Source organism: Parasteatoda tepidariorum, chromosome 3 (assembly GCF_982258835.1).
Source record: "Parasteatoda tepidariorum strain Cologne lab strain chromosome 3, Ptep-v5.0, whole genome shotgun sequence".
In the NCBI taxonomy this organism is placed as follows: Eukaryota; Metazoa; Arthropoda; class Arachnida; order Araneae; family Theridiidae; genus Parasteatoda; species Parasteatoda tepidariorum.
The window spans coordinates 28,856,826-28,872,868 of NC_141757.1; the positions used below are offsets into that span (position 1 = coordinate 28,856,826).

Here is a 16,043-nt window from a genome sequence, read left to right on the forward strand (position 1 = left end):
GCTCATTTTTTCATCTCTATTAGTCCTGCAGTGGACTGATGTTTAAGACACGGTTACCAGTAGAAAACTGAAGTCAAGCACCACTGGCTGCAGTCAATAAGTGGGTGAGTAACCACTTTGATCAGCTTGCGTAGTGACTGAGGGTATGCAGTACCGGTTCTCCTAAAACTGTTTTACCATGAAGTGTATATATAGGTAATACTTCCATATCGGAATATGTTTGTGTCAACAATTGCCAAAAGGAACAAAATTATCTTGAAAAAATATACAGTTGTTTACCCGGGAGAGATTACGAGCTAGCCCTTGAATTTCATACTCTTTCATGATGTTTTTTTTTTCTAGTAAGCTACTGCCTGGTTGTGGACTAAAATTTGATTTAGGTACACAGGGAGCAATCTATAAATCTTTTCTGCTAATGGACAAACATATTCTTTTTTAAATGTTGAAAAACCTGAGGTCTATAACGAACAATGGTTGCATGAGTGACTTACAAAACATCATATTGTAAAATAGTTTATCTACTTAATACTAAGTCTCATAATCAAGTATTAATGTTGCTTACACAAATAGAAATAATATATATATATATTTAATTACATATATATATATATATATATATATATATATATATATATATATATATATATATATATATATATATATATATATATATATATATATATATATATATATATATATATATATATATATATATATATATATATATATATATATATATATATATATATTTATATATATATATATTTAATTACATATACATATATATATATATATATATATATATATATATATATATATAAGTTCAAAATGAAGAATAAAACAAAGAAAAATAATAGACATATGAAAAAAAGGGGGTGGGAAATAATAAGTAAAAAAAAATAACAAACAACATTTTATTTAAAAAAAAAAAAAAATGAATTTTTAATAAAAAAAACCGGAAAAAAGCCGGTAAAAAAAAGATATAATCTTTTCTTCAGCCCACACGATTATATCCGCAAAACAGAGTGCTTTCTGATATTGTATCAATAAAGCCAAAGCAAAATTTATTAATACAATAGTGTGAGGAGCACTCAAAAAAAAAATTTTTATAAAATAACTACATAAAAATAGATCATTAAAAGTAAAAATAACATGTAAAAACAGATCATAAAATAAAATAAAAAGAAAAAACATTAAAAAGGGGGGACTATAAAGCGAGTAGCAAAATCATAACAACTTACATGGACGGATATTTTTCAAGAATGATTTATATATATATATATATATATATATATATATATATATATATATATTTAATTACATATATATATATATATATAATTAAATATATTCATTCTTGTTATATTGTTATATAGAAATTATGCAGATTCCTTAATGTTGTGCATTGAAAGGAAACACATATACGAAAATTATTTATAAAGATATGTGATCAACAAATATACTAAAATGAGGTTCTAAGATAGTGTGTCCCGTGCTGTGTGTGAGTTCTATAAAAATTTCACTTTGTATATTTATTGGAAAAACTTAATTATTGGTAAATTTTCTTTAAGAAATTATATTTTAAAACCAATTTTATAAACAAGTTAATTTTATGTCTAGAATACCAATGTTGATTATATCTATATTACTTACCTTCACTTAATTGGTAACTGTTAAGTTCTAACAAAAATCATAGCAAAATCAATCATAATAATAAAATGTTCTATGCATGATAGAAAAATTATTTTTCACTCATTTTCATTTATACAGAATGAAAAAAAATCAGATTATTTTATTAAATGTATTTTTGTATGACACATATAGAGAAATAAAGTAATAAAAACAAGCATACATGTTATTATTCATCAATTTTATTTATAAAGCACTTTTTTATTCAGATTTTTATTTGCCATCTGAAGTTTTTATTTAAAAATCCATTATTTCATAAAATTTTCTTTCCAAAATAAGTCAGATAAGTATTGTTATATTTGCAATAGAATATAGACCAATGCTCATTGTTCAATATTTAAAATATAATGTTCTACATGAGAACTTTTCTTACAAACACGCAACAACATTTAACAAAACCGAATTCTCTTTCATAAAAAACATTTCTTTTTTGATTAACTATGCAATAATTCTAACATAACTAACTTTATTTTCATTATGATCGTATCTACAAAATGTAAACAAAACATCCTAAGACATTTCCAAATAGTGACAGATACGATTCCTTCCACCTGATTGGGTGAATTTATAAACCAGGCAAAATTTTGATGCAAATACATCCGATAAGCTTGGTCTTGCTCCAGTCTCGTTAAACCTCGGAAAAACCATGTTCGAGCAACGAAGACAAGTTTTTCGTTTAGACCGGGTTTACGTAAACCGCAGAACTGCGGTTTAAACTACCGAATTTAGACTGCGTTCTGTCTATTCAGCCTAAGTTATTAAACAATAGTCCAAAGGCAGGTAAACCGGAGAGAAAGGCAGGTAAACCGGATTACAGCTGTTGTCATGGAAAATGGGTTACTCTTTAAGTCAGTTGGGGAATAAGGTAGCAAAAAAGGGAGAGGAAGTGGCCAGTATTGGCGTTTAAGAAAGCAAAACACCGACTTTTTTTTTAAAAAACCAAGAATCATACTAAAATTTTGAACAGAATAATGAAAAGAACACGATTTTTTAGAGCATTTCTAATAATTATTATTTAAAGATGCTAGTTCTCATTTCTTAATTAGTATTTAAAAAGCAGATTTTCTAATTGTGATTTTTTAACTGAACGAAACTAATTTTAAACAACAGAAAAAAAATATGTATTTAAAAAGATTCTTTTTCGCTGAAATCTAAGTCTAAAAAAAATTCCTCGATGCGCATAAATACTTTGTTTTAAACATTTATTTTTATATTCTTATTTTTTGTAGATTAATGTATATTAATTTATACATTGGTGTTTTGTTGGGGAAGGAGAAATCAGCATTGGCAGGAAATTATTGATCATGAAAAAGATCATACTTATGTTTTATAATATTTATTGATCATTTTTTATTATTATGATTTTTTAATGAAACGAAACTAATATTTCTAATAAACTAATAATTAATATAGCAAAAAAAATATATTTAGAAATATTCTTTTTTGCTGAAATCTAAGTAAAAAAAAGAAATGCATAGATGCGCATAAATATGTTGTTCTAAGGCTGAATTGTCAGAACGAGGTTTAACTTTAAACCTGGTCTAAACCGCGGAGTTAAACCAAGCCGCATTGCACAAACGAAGTTTAAGGAAAAACGCGGTTCTGAAGATCTAGTTCAGCCTTGTCTAAGTTAAACCTAGTCTGAGGTAGGTTTAAACCAGGCAGACGAGTTTTAAACCTCGATCTTCTGCTTAAAATCGGAGAACGTCAATTTCGCTTTCGTAGATATTTAGTTCTGTATTGTTTTATCAGGTTTAAAATATAAATACGTACATTTTATTGAGTAAAATATAAATACGTACATTTTATTTATACGTATCTTTTTTACCAGGACCTTTTTTTTTTCGTACTTTTTTTCCGGGACCTTTTTTTTCTTACCATTTTTTCCTAGAATCATTCTCTTTTGCCCTGGCCATATCCCACTCTCTTAGACGCAACAAGAACTCCTTGAATAACATGACAACCACCTATCCTGGTGGTTATCATCTTATTCATTTAATATTTTAACAGTTGACAGTTCTTTCAGCAAACTCTTTGTGGGGTCGCCCTGAATTGAATTCAATCCACAATTTCTCATCAGGAGAAATTCTACTTGGGTTGTTAGGCGCATTTCTTCTAAAGAAAATACATATTTCAAAATATAAGAACCTTCCTTTATTTTTCAGGATCAGCGGGTGAAAGGAGGCTCAAGAGAAATATCCGTATATTTAGTTATTTAAGTATAGTAGAATTAGTTAGTCTCGAAATATTTTGTCAGCTACTGAAATATCTTAGCATTTTCTTCATAAGATAAAGAATTTCTTAGCTTTTTTTACTTTGTATTTCAAAAATAATAATTAAAATATTGTTTGGTTTAAATTAACCTTTCGATGTTTAAAAAAATGTATGATTCAAATTTTGTGTCTCTTTTGAAATTATTTCAATTCCTATACGTTTTATTAGTTTATAATTAATGGATATGCACACTTATATAATGGAATTTGCATTTCAGATAATATTTAAAAGTCCCTTTAATTAAACAAACTAAAAATCTTAAATTTCCGCCATCACATTAAAAAATTAGAAAAGCGAATTGCACTTCAGAGACGCATAGCACAAAAGACGCAGAATTTGAATCTTTACAGAGATTGAATGACGCGAAAACAATTTTTACTTTTGTCGTAAAAAAATAATTAAAAAAAATCACACGTTGAATTAGCTACACAGCAAATATGCTCAACTGTCATCAGTTTAATAATATTCACCTGTCTATTTGGGTGTTTTTTGTTTTGTTTTTTTCATTCATTCTGAAGGGGAAAAAAATCATTAAATATTGTACATATGATGTTAATCTCTAGAAAATTAAATAATCAAATACAAAAAGAATGCGAAATAAGAACTGCTCAAGAGATAGGATACTTAAGCAAAGGCAAGGAGAATGGAAAGAGCTGGCTGACCAGTGTAAAAACATAGCCAACGCGCCAATTCCTTGGCCAATCCAGCGCCAAACTAAAACACCTCCTTCTTTGTATATTCGCTTTACTGAGAAGGTATTTATAAGTTAAATACATTTAAGCATGAAAAACTTCTATTGCATGTTTCAACATTTCTTACTATGCAACATTTATTTATATTTGTAAGCGCATTTAAACTGCAATTATTTCCAAAATAGCGAAGAACTACTTTTCAAAGACGGAGTAGTACATTTCCTGCCCTTCCCTGCAGTGCCAACTTAAGGTGAAACGTTGTATAGTATGCATGTGCATTGTACATTTTGAACTGGCCAAAAGCATTGAACGTCATACGTACGTCATTTCCTTAAGAACGCATGTTTACTGACACCTTTTCTAAAGACTAGGGGTCTCCTCCTCCAATACGTTTAACTTACAAAACACGTGGTTTGTGCTTTTTCCTTTTTTTCCCTAAAGAGCTTTAATCTTTCAAAAGAAGAATATAAATAAAAAATAAAATAAGTAAATTGAAAAGGAAAATAAAGAGACTGTTTATTTTCTTCCAAAAACCCAAATCTGTTATAGTTTAATGTATAAAACTGAAAGATTATTATAATAATGATTAATCATAACGAAACTAAAAGCTACGTAGCATGGTACAAAATATGCAGAGGTGGCACATATCTGATAAGGTCAAGCAAGAAGAAGAAGAAAAGCTACGTAGATATGTAAACTAATCAACCGTATTTGAAAAAAAAAAAAAAAATAAGCCTAGAAGTTCAAAATTTTCGTTTAAAAGCCATTTTATTCAAATTTTTTTTATATTAATGTTACATTAAATTAGGCTACATTTTTGTAAAAAAAATTGTATAAGAATATTCTTACAACTATAAAAAGTTAATTTATCAATAAAAATAAAGCGAATATAGCACAAAATGTATTTAAATATTCTGACCATATAGAATTTCATTTAAAAATATTCTGAGAGGAAAAATGCACTCCATAACAAATGAATCGACGCACCAAGAAGGAGTTGTCCGATTGAAACGAAAATTGGTGGATAGGAAGACAATGGATAGAATAGTAAATGATTAAAATTTCAGAACAATTGAATAATTTATTGCAGAGTTACAGAAACAAGGTGTTGACCCACGTCTAGCCTGGATACAAGCTGCCACAAGACGTGGCATAGACCGATAAAGCTCCCGGATGGTCTCTTGCGGTATTTCCTGCTACATTAAATCCAATTGTCGAACGAGGTCATCAACATTCCGCGCCAGATGCAATCGCCTTCCCATCATATCCCAGACATGCTCGATGGGAGAGAGATCTGGTGATCTGGCAGGCCAAGGAAGAGTTTGACAAGCTTGCAGACAGTTTATAGCAACACGTGCCGTATGTGGTATGGCATTGTCCTGCTGAATAATCAGCCCAGGGAGCTGCAAAAGGAACGGTAGCTAAGCAGGTCTTAGGATGTCGTCGTCGTACCGCTGTGCAGTAAGTGTACCTCTAATGACGACCAAAGGGGTCCGGGTGTCAAAGGAAATGGCACCCCAGACCATAATGCTTTGTTGAGGGCCGGTGTGGCGAGCAATAGTGAAGGCAGGATCCCCCCTCCACCCTGTGCGTCTCCAAACACATCTTCGATGATCGTCAGGACACAGTTGGAAACGGGATTCGTCGCTAAAGACTATACGTTCCCTGTCGGTATCATTCGAGCCTGATCGAACCATGCACCACTGTAATCTGGATCGGCAGTGTGCAGACGTGAGTGGCAGGTGGCGTAACGGTCCGTTAATTTCCGAAAATCATTAGAGTTTTATAATTAAATATCTAACTCATTAATTAAAAACTTCTTTAAATAACCCAATTTAATATTATTACCTAGCGCGCATTTATTTTTGGACCAATCCTTGATAACTAACAAATCAAACGCGCTTCAGTACTGTAGTGAGAATGCCCGATAAAACAAAATTTCTCTACGCTTTCAACTCCATTTGCTCTTCTAATTTCAGTTCTGGTAATCTGGGAATCTTATTACGTAAATATTTTAAATCATTATTGAAAGAATGCCGTATATGTAATTTAATTAGAATTCGCTACACGGTTTTATCGATTTCGTTTTGTTCTGTTTTTTCTTTACATTTTATTGTCTCTTTGTTTGCGTGATATATTTTCTGTATATATTTTGAAAAGCTCGCTATTACGACAAATTTGAAAGTCATTGTCAATACAATAAAAAATATTCAAAATTTGTATGTTCTAAAAGGAGCTAAGAAAGCCTCTTAACATTACTAAAATAATGTTTCCAAGTAATATTATTTTCTGATACATATGAATTATACGAATACGATAATATACGAATAAGATTTAACACTAGAAAGATGGCTTGGGACCATTTTCATTTTTTATTGATCTGCATTTCAAAAAAATAAATATACTGAAAGCGTTGATGTTTTCTACCTTCCTTTAATTTGATCCAATTTAACCTTCTATTCAATCGTTCACGTGTCTGCCATACAGGAAGATATATGCTACTGTGAATGGCCAAAATTAAGAGAATGTCGATTTCCACCATTGAATGTCAACAATCACTGAGTCGCATTGGTGAATGCTTGAAATATTTGTTATACCCGATTTGATATTAATTTATTCATTGATATTATTATATTTATTCGATAATTTAAAATCTGCCGTGGTTAGATTAGGAGATACATCTGAGTCCGGAGTACTGGATAAATGCATACTGCTCAGTGACACTGAACCTTTAATAAACATTGATGAAGGGCATACCGGGCAGTGGTACTTAACTAGACCTAGTATACATTTCGAACATTTACCAAAGTGATTATGTGATTGTCAATATCACTGGAGGAAGCAAGCAACCTCCAATTTCGGTCAATCACAGTAACATATGTATAGAATTCTCTCAGATTGGTTCCTGAGGTCGTATTCTATAATACCAGATTGGTTTGGATATAAGTTAGCTTTTAATACGTACAATGTATCCAAGTCTTAAGATAAAGAGTATTTCTACCTATCTTCAGTTATTATTTATAGAGAAAAGGAAACCCAGACATCTCCGAAACTGATGTAAAAGTTTATTTGAAAGAAAAGAGTGTTCCGTTTTATAATATACTTCCGTTAATCAAATTAATTAAAATATTACCGCGCTTTGATGAACGAGTTTCTAATAGATATTTTATTAAATTAATTATTAAATTTTGAATATCTATTCGGTTTTCACAGAAATCATCTGGAAAAAGGCCGGAGTAACGATTTCAATTTTCTATGTATACAGCAATGCTTAATCTTTCTAATGCCAACTAGAAATCATTCGTAAATTTTCCTAGTTTACAGGTAAAAAAGTATGAAACTAATACCTTTTACTTATTACTTTAACTCTCTATGTTTAAAAAGCGAGGATTAGAATACCTAACTAAGCTATCATATTTTTAACAAGAAAAAATTTTGTTTTTTTCGACCATCATATATAAATCCTCCCTTATCATTTTATCACTTGCAACTTACAATTAAAATACTTACAACTTATAATTAAAATCTACACTATATTTTATTAGAGTTGTAAAAAGGTATTACACTTAATTTATTTTTCGTAAAATCCTGTTATGTTTCGGAAATTTGTTCCCAAATTTTCCTGCAGTGTTGTGCAATTTTATTCAGTCTACAATCTGTAGGCAAAATCATCTTCCCTCGAGATATATAAATAATTGAAATCAGTTGGGAAATCTATATTCAATAAAGCCATCAATCTGTTAAAAAACCATATATAATTGATTTGAGTGAGCTAATAGAACATTCATATGTTTTATTCATAAATAGTTCTCGGCATAGTTTCATGTAAAGTGATAAATGTGCAATTATAATAATGAAATTTAAAGTGCCAGTACGTCATTAAGTATCCTCTTTACTAAAGTTTTTAAAATATAATTTTGAATAGTATATTGAATGGAGGCATATTAAACATACTAAAATTTTACATTACTAAAAATATTATTTTTTGTAGTTATTTGCAGAATTATTCTATTGTTTTCTTTTCACAAAGTCACGTTTTCATAATTCTGCATCTGCCTTAGCGAAAACTTTTCATTAAATGAAAAATATTGTTTTTCATAAATGCTACTTAAAATGCTCTTGAAAAAGATCTCCTAAAATATTCAAGGCACCATAATAAAATACTATATAAATCTAAAGAAAAGAAAACTGTCGCAAGTATATCCTTATATTGCCCTCACAATTTTCAATTTATCCGTGTACTGTATTTTCCATATAAATGTAAATAGATATTTCAAACAAACTAAAAACAAAAGAAGCAATTAAGAATAAACAATCCAATTGAAATAAACAAACAAAAAATAATTGCACACAAATTACATCGTTTATTGATATGCCGAAGAAATATATCAACAGTGAAGCTTGCAACATTGAAAATAATATCGTAAAGAAGTTCAAAGGAAGCATTAACAATTCGAAATCATAATTAAAATAATCAAGTCTTTCTTTCATGAAATACTTTGGAAAAAAAATGACTCCTAGATAAAGTATTCATTCTATCTTGTAGAAATCTCTCAGAAGTAAATACTTCTGGACATGTTTGGGAATGCCCAGTTCCTCCACTCCTTCTGGCAACTTAAAGTTGACTCTTAATCGGTTTCTGATGAAGCATCTTGAAAGGTGCTTCAGAGATCTTGGACGCCTTACAGAAGTTTCTTCATAATTCACTAGATTGCAGTACCATTGCCATGTGCTGTTCATCTTCTGATAACGTATAAGATCGATCCCCTCAAAATTTCTAAAAATATCATTCAAGGTCAAAAATGGATCTGGGATGGAGCTCCAGAGTACTCGCACTGCCATTTCGAGCTCTGCAGATTTATCGTTGATGCAAGTGAACCGCGCATAAAGATTTAGAAGCTGAATTGCACGGAATTGGAGAGGATCTCTAGAAATAATTTTCCAATTTTTCTTCCACGCAGCGTAGTCTACATCATTTAAAAACCTTAAAAAGTAAAAAAAAGGAAAATTTTAATTTAAAAGATTCCAATTCAATTTTTTAAACGCGTGTAAGAAAAGTTACTCTGGTTCAATACACTCTGAAATTGATCGTCAACACGAAATTATTGTTGGTTCTGTTTTAAGGAGACCTGAATTCAAAACTGAAGTAAGAATAGTCAAAATGGAAAGGAAACGTTAAGCTATGGTACCACTTGTTTCGGCAGAAGAGCCTCTAATTCACCTAAAATTTCTAGAGATAGAAAAAAATGCATTTTGAATATAACCGTGATTTAAATCATTTGATTCTTTTTTTAATTAAATTACAAGTTTAAATCAGCTGAGAAGCAAAAACTTAACCAAACATAATTCTCATTACATTTAATACTAATATATGTACTTACTAAGATAGATTATTAATTTAGTTTTAAAATATTTTTGTACAATATAATTAATTATATTGTAGAAAAATATCTTAAAGGTGTGATTTTTTCAAATCAAATAAATAAATAATTTTAAAAAAAATTTAGAAATTATGTAATGATTGAAAAAAACGTATTTTAAGCACAAAATATTTTTCTTCCATAAAATTAACAAATACATTCGTCAGTGGGCAATTTCTTTAAATCTGATATTATTGATAATAAGGATATTTTACTCAGAAATATCGAAGGGGATACGGATGTAACTTATTATGTTTTAAAATAGAGTAAATGTGAATAAGAGTGATATGAGACTTTTTAATTGTAATTCTCCATTAATATAGTTAAAAAAATAATTTTTGGCTAAAAACACATATAAATTATGCCCATTTAGTTTTTTTGCTTATTAAAATGCAGTGTTTTTATATCTTATGAAATATGAAGGTAATGTGTATTAAGACTTGCTCAATCCAGAGTGACTTAATTTTTTTTTCAGTTATGTTTTTGTATCTAGACTAACTTTTTCTTCATTAGCTATCTGATTGATAACTAATGAAATCTGATAGTCTGAAGATTGATAACTAATGCAGCAAGTTGAGCTTGAAAAATATAACTATTATTTTTTTAACCCAGTGATTAGTAAACAATAATATTTCAATAATTTTATCCATATTAATATGAACGAATAACTATTTTAATTACATTTCTTTTAAACAATATAAGTCTTATTAAAATTCTTTACCAGATGCTGTAGATGGTGAACTTTAAAAAAAAAATTTTAAAAATCTAATTTAAATGGATGGTGTTTTCTACACTAGGGAGAGCTGAAAGCTGTATACCGCTTATACTTCCGGGTTACTGTTCCCGGTGTATTTCAAAGCCATTTGGCTCACAACGTGTCAATAATATATGCCAACTTTCAAGTCTAAACCTGAATTTTAATGTATAAATTAATCTTGCTCCTCTAACAATATGCTTACACTAACATAAGATGGTGCACAGCTTGCAACACGAACAAACAGTAATAAACAAATGGAAAGAGGCCAAATCAAGACTGCCAAAAAAGCGAGTTATTCAAAATCTAGCAATCATGTCACCTTTTTTAACAATATATCTCTAAATAGCTAAAGCAAATTTTCCCTACAAACTCACCAGAATTATATAATAACATTAATGTGTTATGAAATACGGCAGATTCGAGCCCAGAAATTTTCTAACTTTAATCTATTTATTGAAAACAAAATTATCCTTTTGAAAATATCGCCTCACAGAATAACGTGTAGGAAGCAGCTGCAAACTTTCTTACCAGAACTAGAGCAGGCATACAGCTCGAGATTGTTATTGTTTACATTTGTGCTGAAAACACCATCCATAAGAAAAATCCGATTTAAATCAAATTTTGTGATTAAAAAAAAAGAAATCATGATCTTGGCCAACCGCTGCTTCTGGGCGGAGCTGTGGTGATAAACTCTTAGTAGATGAAAGGTATAAGTTCTAACATTTTCAGTGCCTATTTTGTTAAAAAAATAAGAAGCAGAAGTTTTGTCAATGTAGATTAAAATTGGTTCAAAATTCTTTAAAATGAAACCTCTGTAAAGTAAAATTAGCAAAAAAAAACTTGTTTCATTGCTGAAATATACCAGCGCTGTCCACCACGTTTTAGTAAACAATTAGCGCAATCCACTATCACCCTGAATTACGACCACCTATAACTAAAGATAAGAATTTAGGAAATCATGTAACTTTTCCTTCATTCAAATAGGATTCAAATTGCTGTATATTTATTGTGCAGTCAAGTGGAAGATGTGGATCAAAATGCACCAAAAGAAATAAAAGGGTTTTAAATAATTATTTCGTAACATCTTCTAACTTAAATGGCTACATTATACTTGTTATAAGCAATGCAGTATGGACCTTCTATTCAAAACAGAAATAACATGGGGATTATGGAATACAAACAGGACTTTATACTTGCGGCATTACAATAGAAATTTTGCTGCTCTAACACTAATAAAGGGCGGAGATTGTGTTTTTTCCTCCTCCATTTTAAAGTTGTTTAAGCAAGACACAAAGTTGATTAATCAAGTCGCCATTGTTCTGCATAGGAAATTTGTCTTAATAAAGCAATTGCTTCAAGAGAATAGGGCAATTAGACAATTAATTTTTGTTTTATTTACTCTTGTCAAAAATGCAATAAATTTATTCATTTGAATTGAAAATCTTCACTTAAAATATTTAAGAGTAGCAATTTGCATTCGTTATGTGGTGTTTTTATTTCAGTTAAATTTTGAATTATCTTTCTAATGTCAAATATGTGTACAATATTTTTTGAACCATAAAACACATACTTTACGCAACATTTTAAAAATCTTTGATATAAAATGTAAAATAAAACTGCTCCTTTAAAAAAATATTAAATAAAGCTAAACTGTCTGTATATTCAGTGAAATAAAACTAAAGAACTGTTAAAAAAAACCTGTCACTGGCTTGAATTGAAAAATTATTTACAAGAGCGCATTGTTTTGATACATAATTTAAGAAAAGTATTATAGATTAGATAAGATTATAGATTAGATAAGATAAGATTATAGATTAGATAAGATAAGATTATTGATTAGATAAGATAAGATTATAGATTATATAAGATAAGATTATAGATTAGATAAGATAAGATTATTGATTAGATAAGATAAGATTATAGATTAGATAAAAATCTTTAATAACGTTAAAATATTTTGCAAGATCCATTAATTTATTTATAAAAATTATTCACTGGATAAGCCCAAACTGGAAAAGAAAGCCTAAAACAGAACTTCTACAACAAATCTACGAAAAAGAATAATAAAAAAATAAAAAACTAATGAGTAGAAAATTAAAAAAAATATCAATTAGAAAATCTGAAAACTGTCAATTTTCTTTTTGATAAAAATTATTATTTTAAATTAAAAGAAATAGACGAAAGAAGCTTATAAATGAATCTCGCAAAATGATGAAAAATCAAGAGCTCTCTAACGCCAGAATGACGCCAAGCACTAAATGTCAAGTGCTTGCTTTAGCTAAAGAAGAATATACAACGATAGAGATTGCTAATAAAGGATACAAAAAAAAGGGTTGAAAATAAAAAATAAGCAAATAAAAGCAATAAATTAAATAATTTTACTTGTTAAAAATAAAAAATATTTTCTGAATTAAAAAAGATAGTTGAAGGAACTACAAAGGGTAAGAAAGAACCACTATGACGCATCTTTAGAGGTAATGCAAGATAGTGGGACGAAAAATAAAAAATAAAGATAAACAAAGACAAATATTGACAGAAAATTCAAAATTTTTTTTGATAAAATAATTTTATTCGATTTTGAATTGAACGAAACGATAAAGACGAATGAAAATATAAGATACATTTATACGAATAAGAAAATATGTAAATGTAAAAATATGAATAGAGAGATAGAAAGCATGCAATATGTATATAGAAAATATGTAAAACTGAAACAGAAAGATGGGCGAAAATAAAAAACAAGTTAATAAAAAAAGCTAAAGAAGGAATCTTCACACCACATCTATGAAGAAAAAATTTAAAAACAAAACAGAAAATTCAGCAGCTAAAAAATAGTAATCAATGCAAAAAAAAGGAAAAAGCAATCGGTAAAACTTATTGAATAAATTACATTATTTACAACTGTTGTTTTAAAATACACCGAACAGGCAGAAGAAAAAAAAGCATAAAAAAGAACCTTTGTAAAACATAAATGCAAAAAAAAAAAAAAAAAAAAAAACTTTGAATTTTGTTTGATAAAATTATAACCTTGAACTATACGAAGGGGTGAAATAAAGAGAAAGAAAAAATAATCTTTATAATACGCCTACTAAGTCACAAAAACATCGAATATTATGAATTTCGTATGATAAATATGTAAAATAAAGTATGTAAAGAGAGTATGTAGAAAAAAAAATGAATAAATGAAATTAAGGCATGAAATTAAAAAAAACTGAAAATAAGGAACTTTGTCAAAAAAAGTTTTGCTCAAATTGGAATGGTTAAAAAAATTATAAAGAATTAAGTGTCTGCAGTCAATTATCGCCTTGTTTCAGAATATATACGGAATCAGAGATGGCAATGATAATGAACTAAGCTTCTAAGTTCAATGATAATGAACGAAGATTAATGCGAACTTATAGCAATTAAAACAAAAACTTATAACAATTATTATTAATTTCAGAGCAAAGCTTGTATTTTGAAATGTAAGAATATTTGCCTCATTAGTTTGCTTGAAACGGAAGTATAACAACAAATCCTATAAATTACATGCGCATCCTAAAAATTACTCATCTGCACCCTAATTTTTTTTGGGGAGCTTTTAAATTTAGGCCGTAACTTTTTAAATTTACTTTCATGAAATTTCTGAAATACTTTTTAAAATGTTAGCAGTTGTAAAAATTATAAAGTCATAAGACTACGTTTCGATTACGATAGGAATAATTTTAAAAAAAGGGTAAAAATCTAAACCGGTTAAAAAATTTAAGCAGAAAAGTGACTGGAACAAAAACTTACTCTACAAAGTAGGACCACAAATATACTGGGTGCCTTACTTTTGATGATCCGTTAGAGGCTCCTGCTTCTGTTATTCTGATGAATGCTTCGGGACTATATAAAAGACAAAAGTGAGAAAAGTCGCCATCTCCTACAAGTTTTTTCTTGAACATAGACCAGAGATCCAATTTAAGTTCCTTGATCAGTTTTAAGACAATATCAATAGTCCCGACGTTATTAAATATCACATTATAAGAAATATGATTAAATATGCCATTAAAAGTAGTATATGTAATGTTATTATCTTTAGCGCTGTATGCAAGAAGAAAGCGTTTTTCGTCAACGTTAAAATATTCCGCCATTGCTCGAACTGTGATAGGTAATTGTACGACACAGTATAGCCTGGTAAGACTTCCAGTTAGTAATAGATTCAATGTTATTAAAGTAGTCGCACCCTTATGCCTGCTAGTACGCATTCGCATTGCACATTTTGAAATGGCCAACAGGAAAGAACGTCGTACGTACGTCATATGTTAAAGATCGTATGAATGGTGTTATCTTTTCTAAAGATTAGGAGGCTCCTCCCCCAGTGAGCTTGAATTACCACCAACGTGACTTGCACTTTTTTTTTTTTTTTTACTAAATTTTCAAAAAAGGAATATAAATAAAAAACAAAAAATTAAGAAAATTAAAAAGGAAAAGTAAGAGACTGTTTATTTTCTTCCTAAAACACAAAACTGATTTAGTTTTATGTATAAAACTCCAAGATTACTATGATTCTGATTAATCATCACGAAACTAAAGGTTACATAGATTTGTAAACTAATTAACCATAATTGAAAAAAAATATTTAAGCCAAAAAATTTAAAATTTGTGACACAATAACCTAATGAGTCTCTGACATATATCGGTAAGTATTTTTCGTTTAAAAGTCAATTTTTTTAATTTTTTTTTTTAATATTAATTTTAGATTTTATAAGACTAAAATTTAAAATTTTTTTTTTACTGGAATGGTCTTACAACAATAAAAAGCTAATTTCTAATAAATATGATATGAATATGGGACAAAATTTAGTTAAATATACTGTCCTTTAAGAACTTAATTAAAAATTATTTTGGGATTAAAATACACTGAAGGTATATGTTATAACTTTGAAATACGGGATATGCTAAGGAACTCTCCTTTCACAAGAATCTTTCCATATCAAATTTATGGGTTCTGAAGGATTAATTTCTTAATATAGATTTTGCGCGTTTTAATAAAAATTCTGCTTTTTAGAGACTTTCTGCATTGATGTGCTTTTATATTTTATCAGAAAATACGAAGGTGAATAATGACTGGTTGCATACTTAATAAGTCGCTACTATTTTTAATGAATAATTATGTGGCGAGTGGTTATTTTCAGACTAACATGCCATAACCATACATTTGCCATAGCCACAGATTTTGCCATAACT

General features: G+C 28.8%; 1 protein-coding gene across 1 annotated transcript; it reads right to left on the reverse strand.

Moving 5' to 3' along the window:
• Positions 1–8,996: 8,996 nt before the first annotated feature.
• On the reverse strand, positions 8,997–15,086 carry LOC147813487 (uncharacterized). Its single transcript, XM_087159006.1, has 2 exons — positions 14,607–15,086; positions 8,997–9,639 (listed from the first exon to the last, which is right to left on the reverse strand). Exons 1-2 carry the CDS (start codon positions 15,065–15,067, stop codon positions 9,186–9,188), a joined length of 915 nt encoding a protein of 304 aa, XP_087015132.1. The 5' UTR covers positions 15,068–15,086; the 3' UTR covers positions 8,997–9,185.
• Positions 15,087–16,043: the final 957 nt, after the last annotated feature.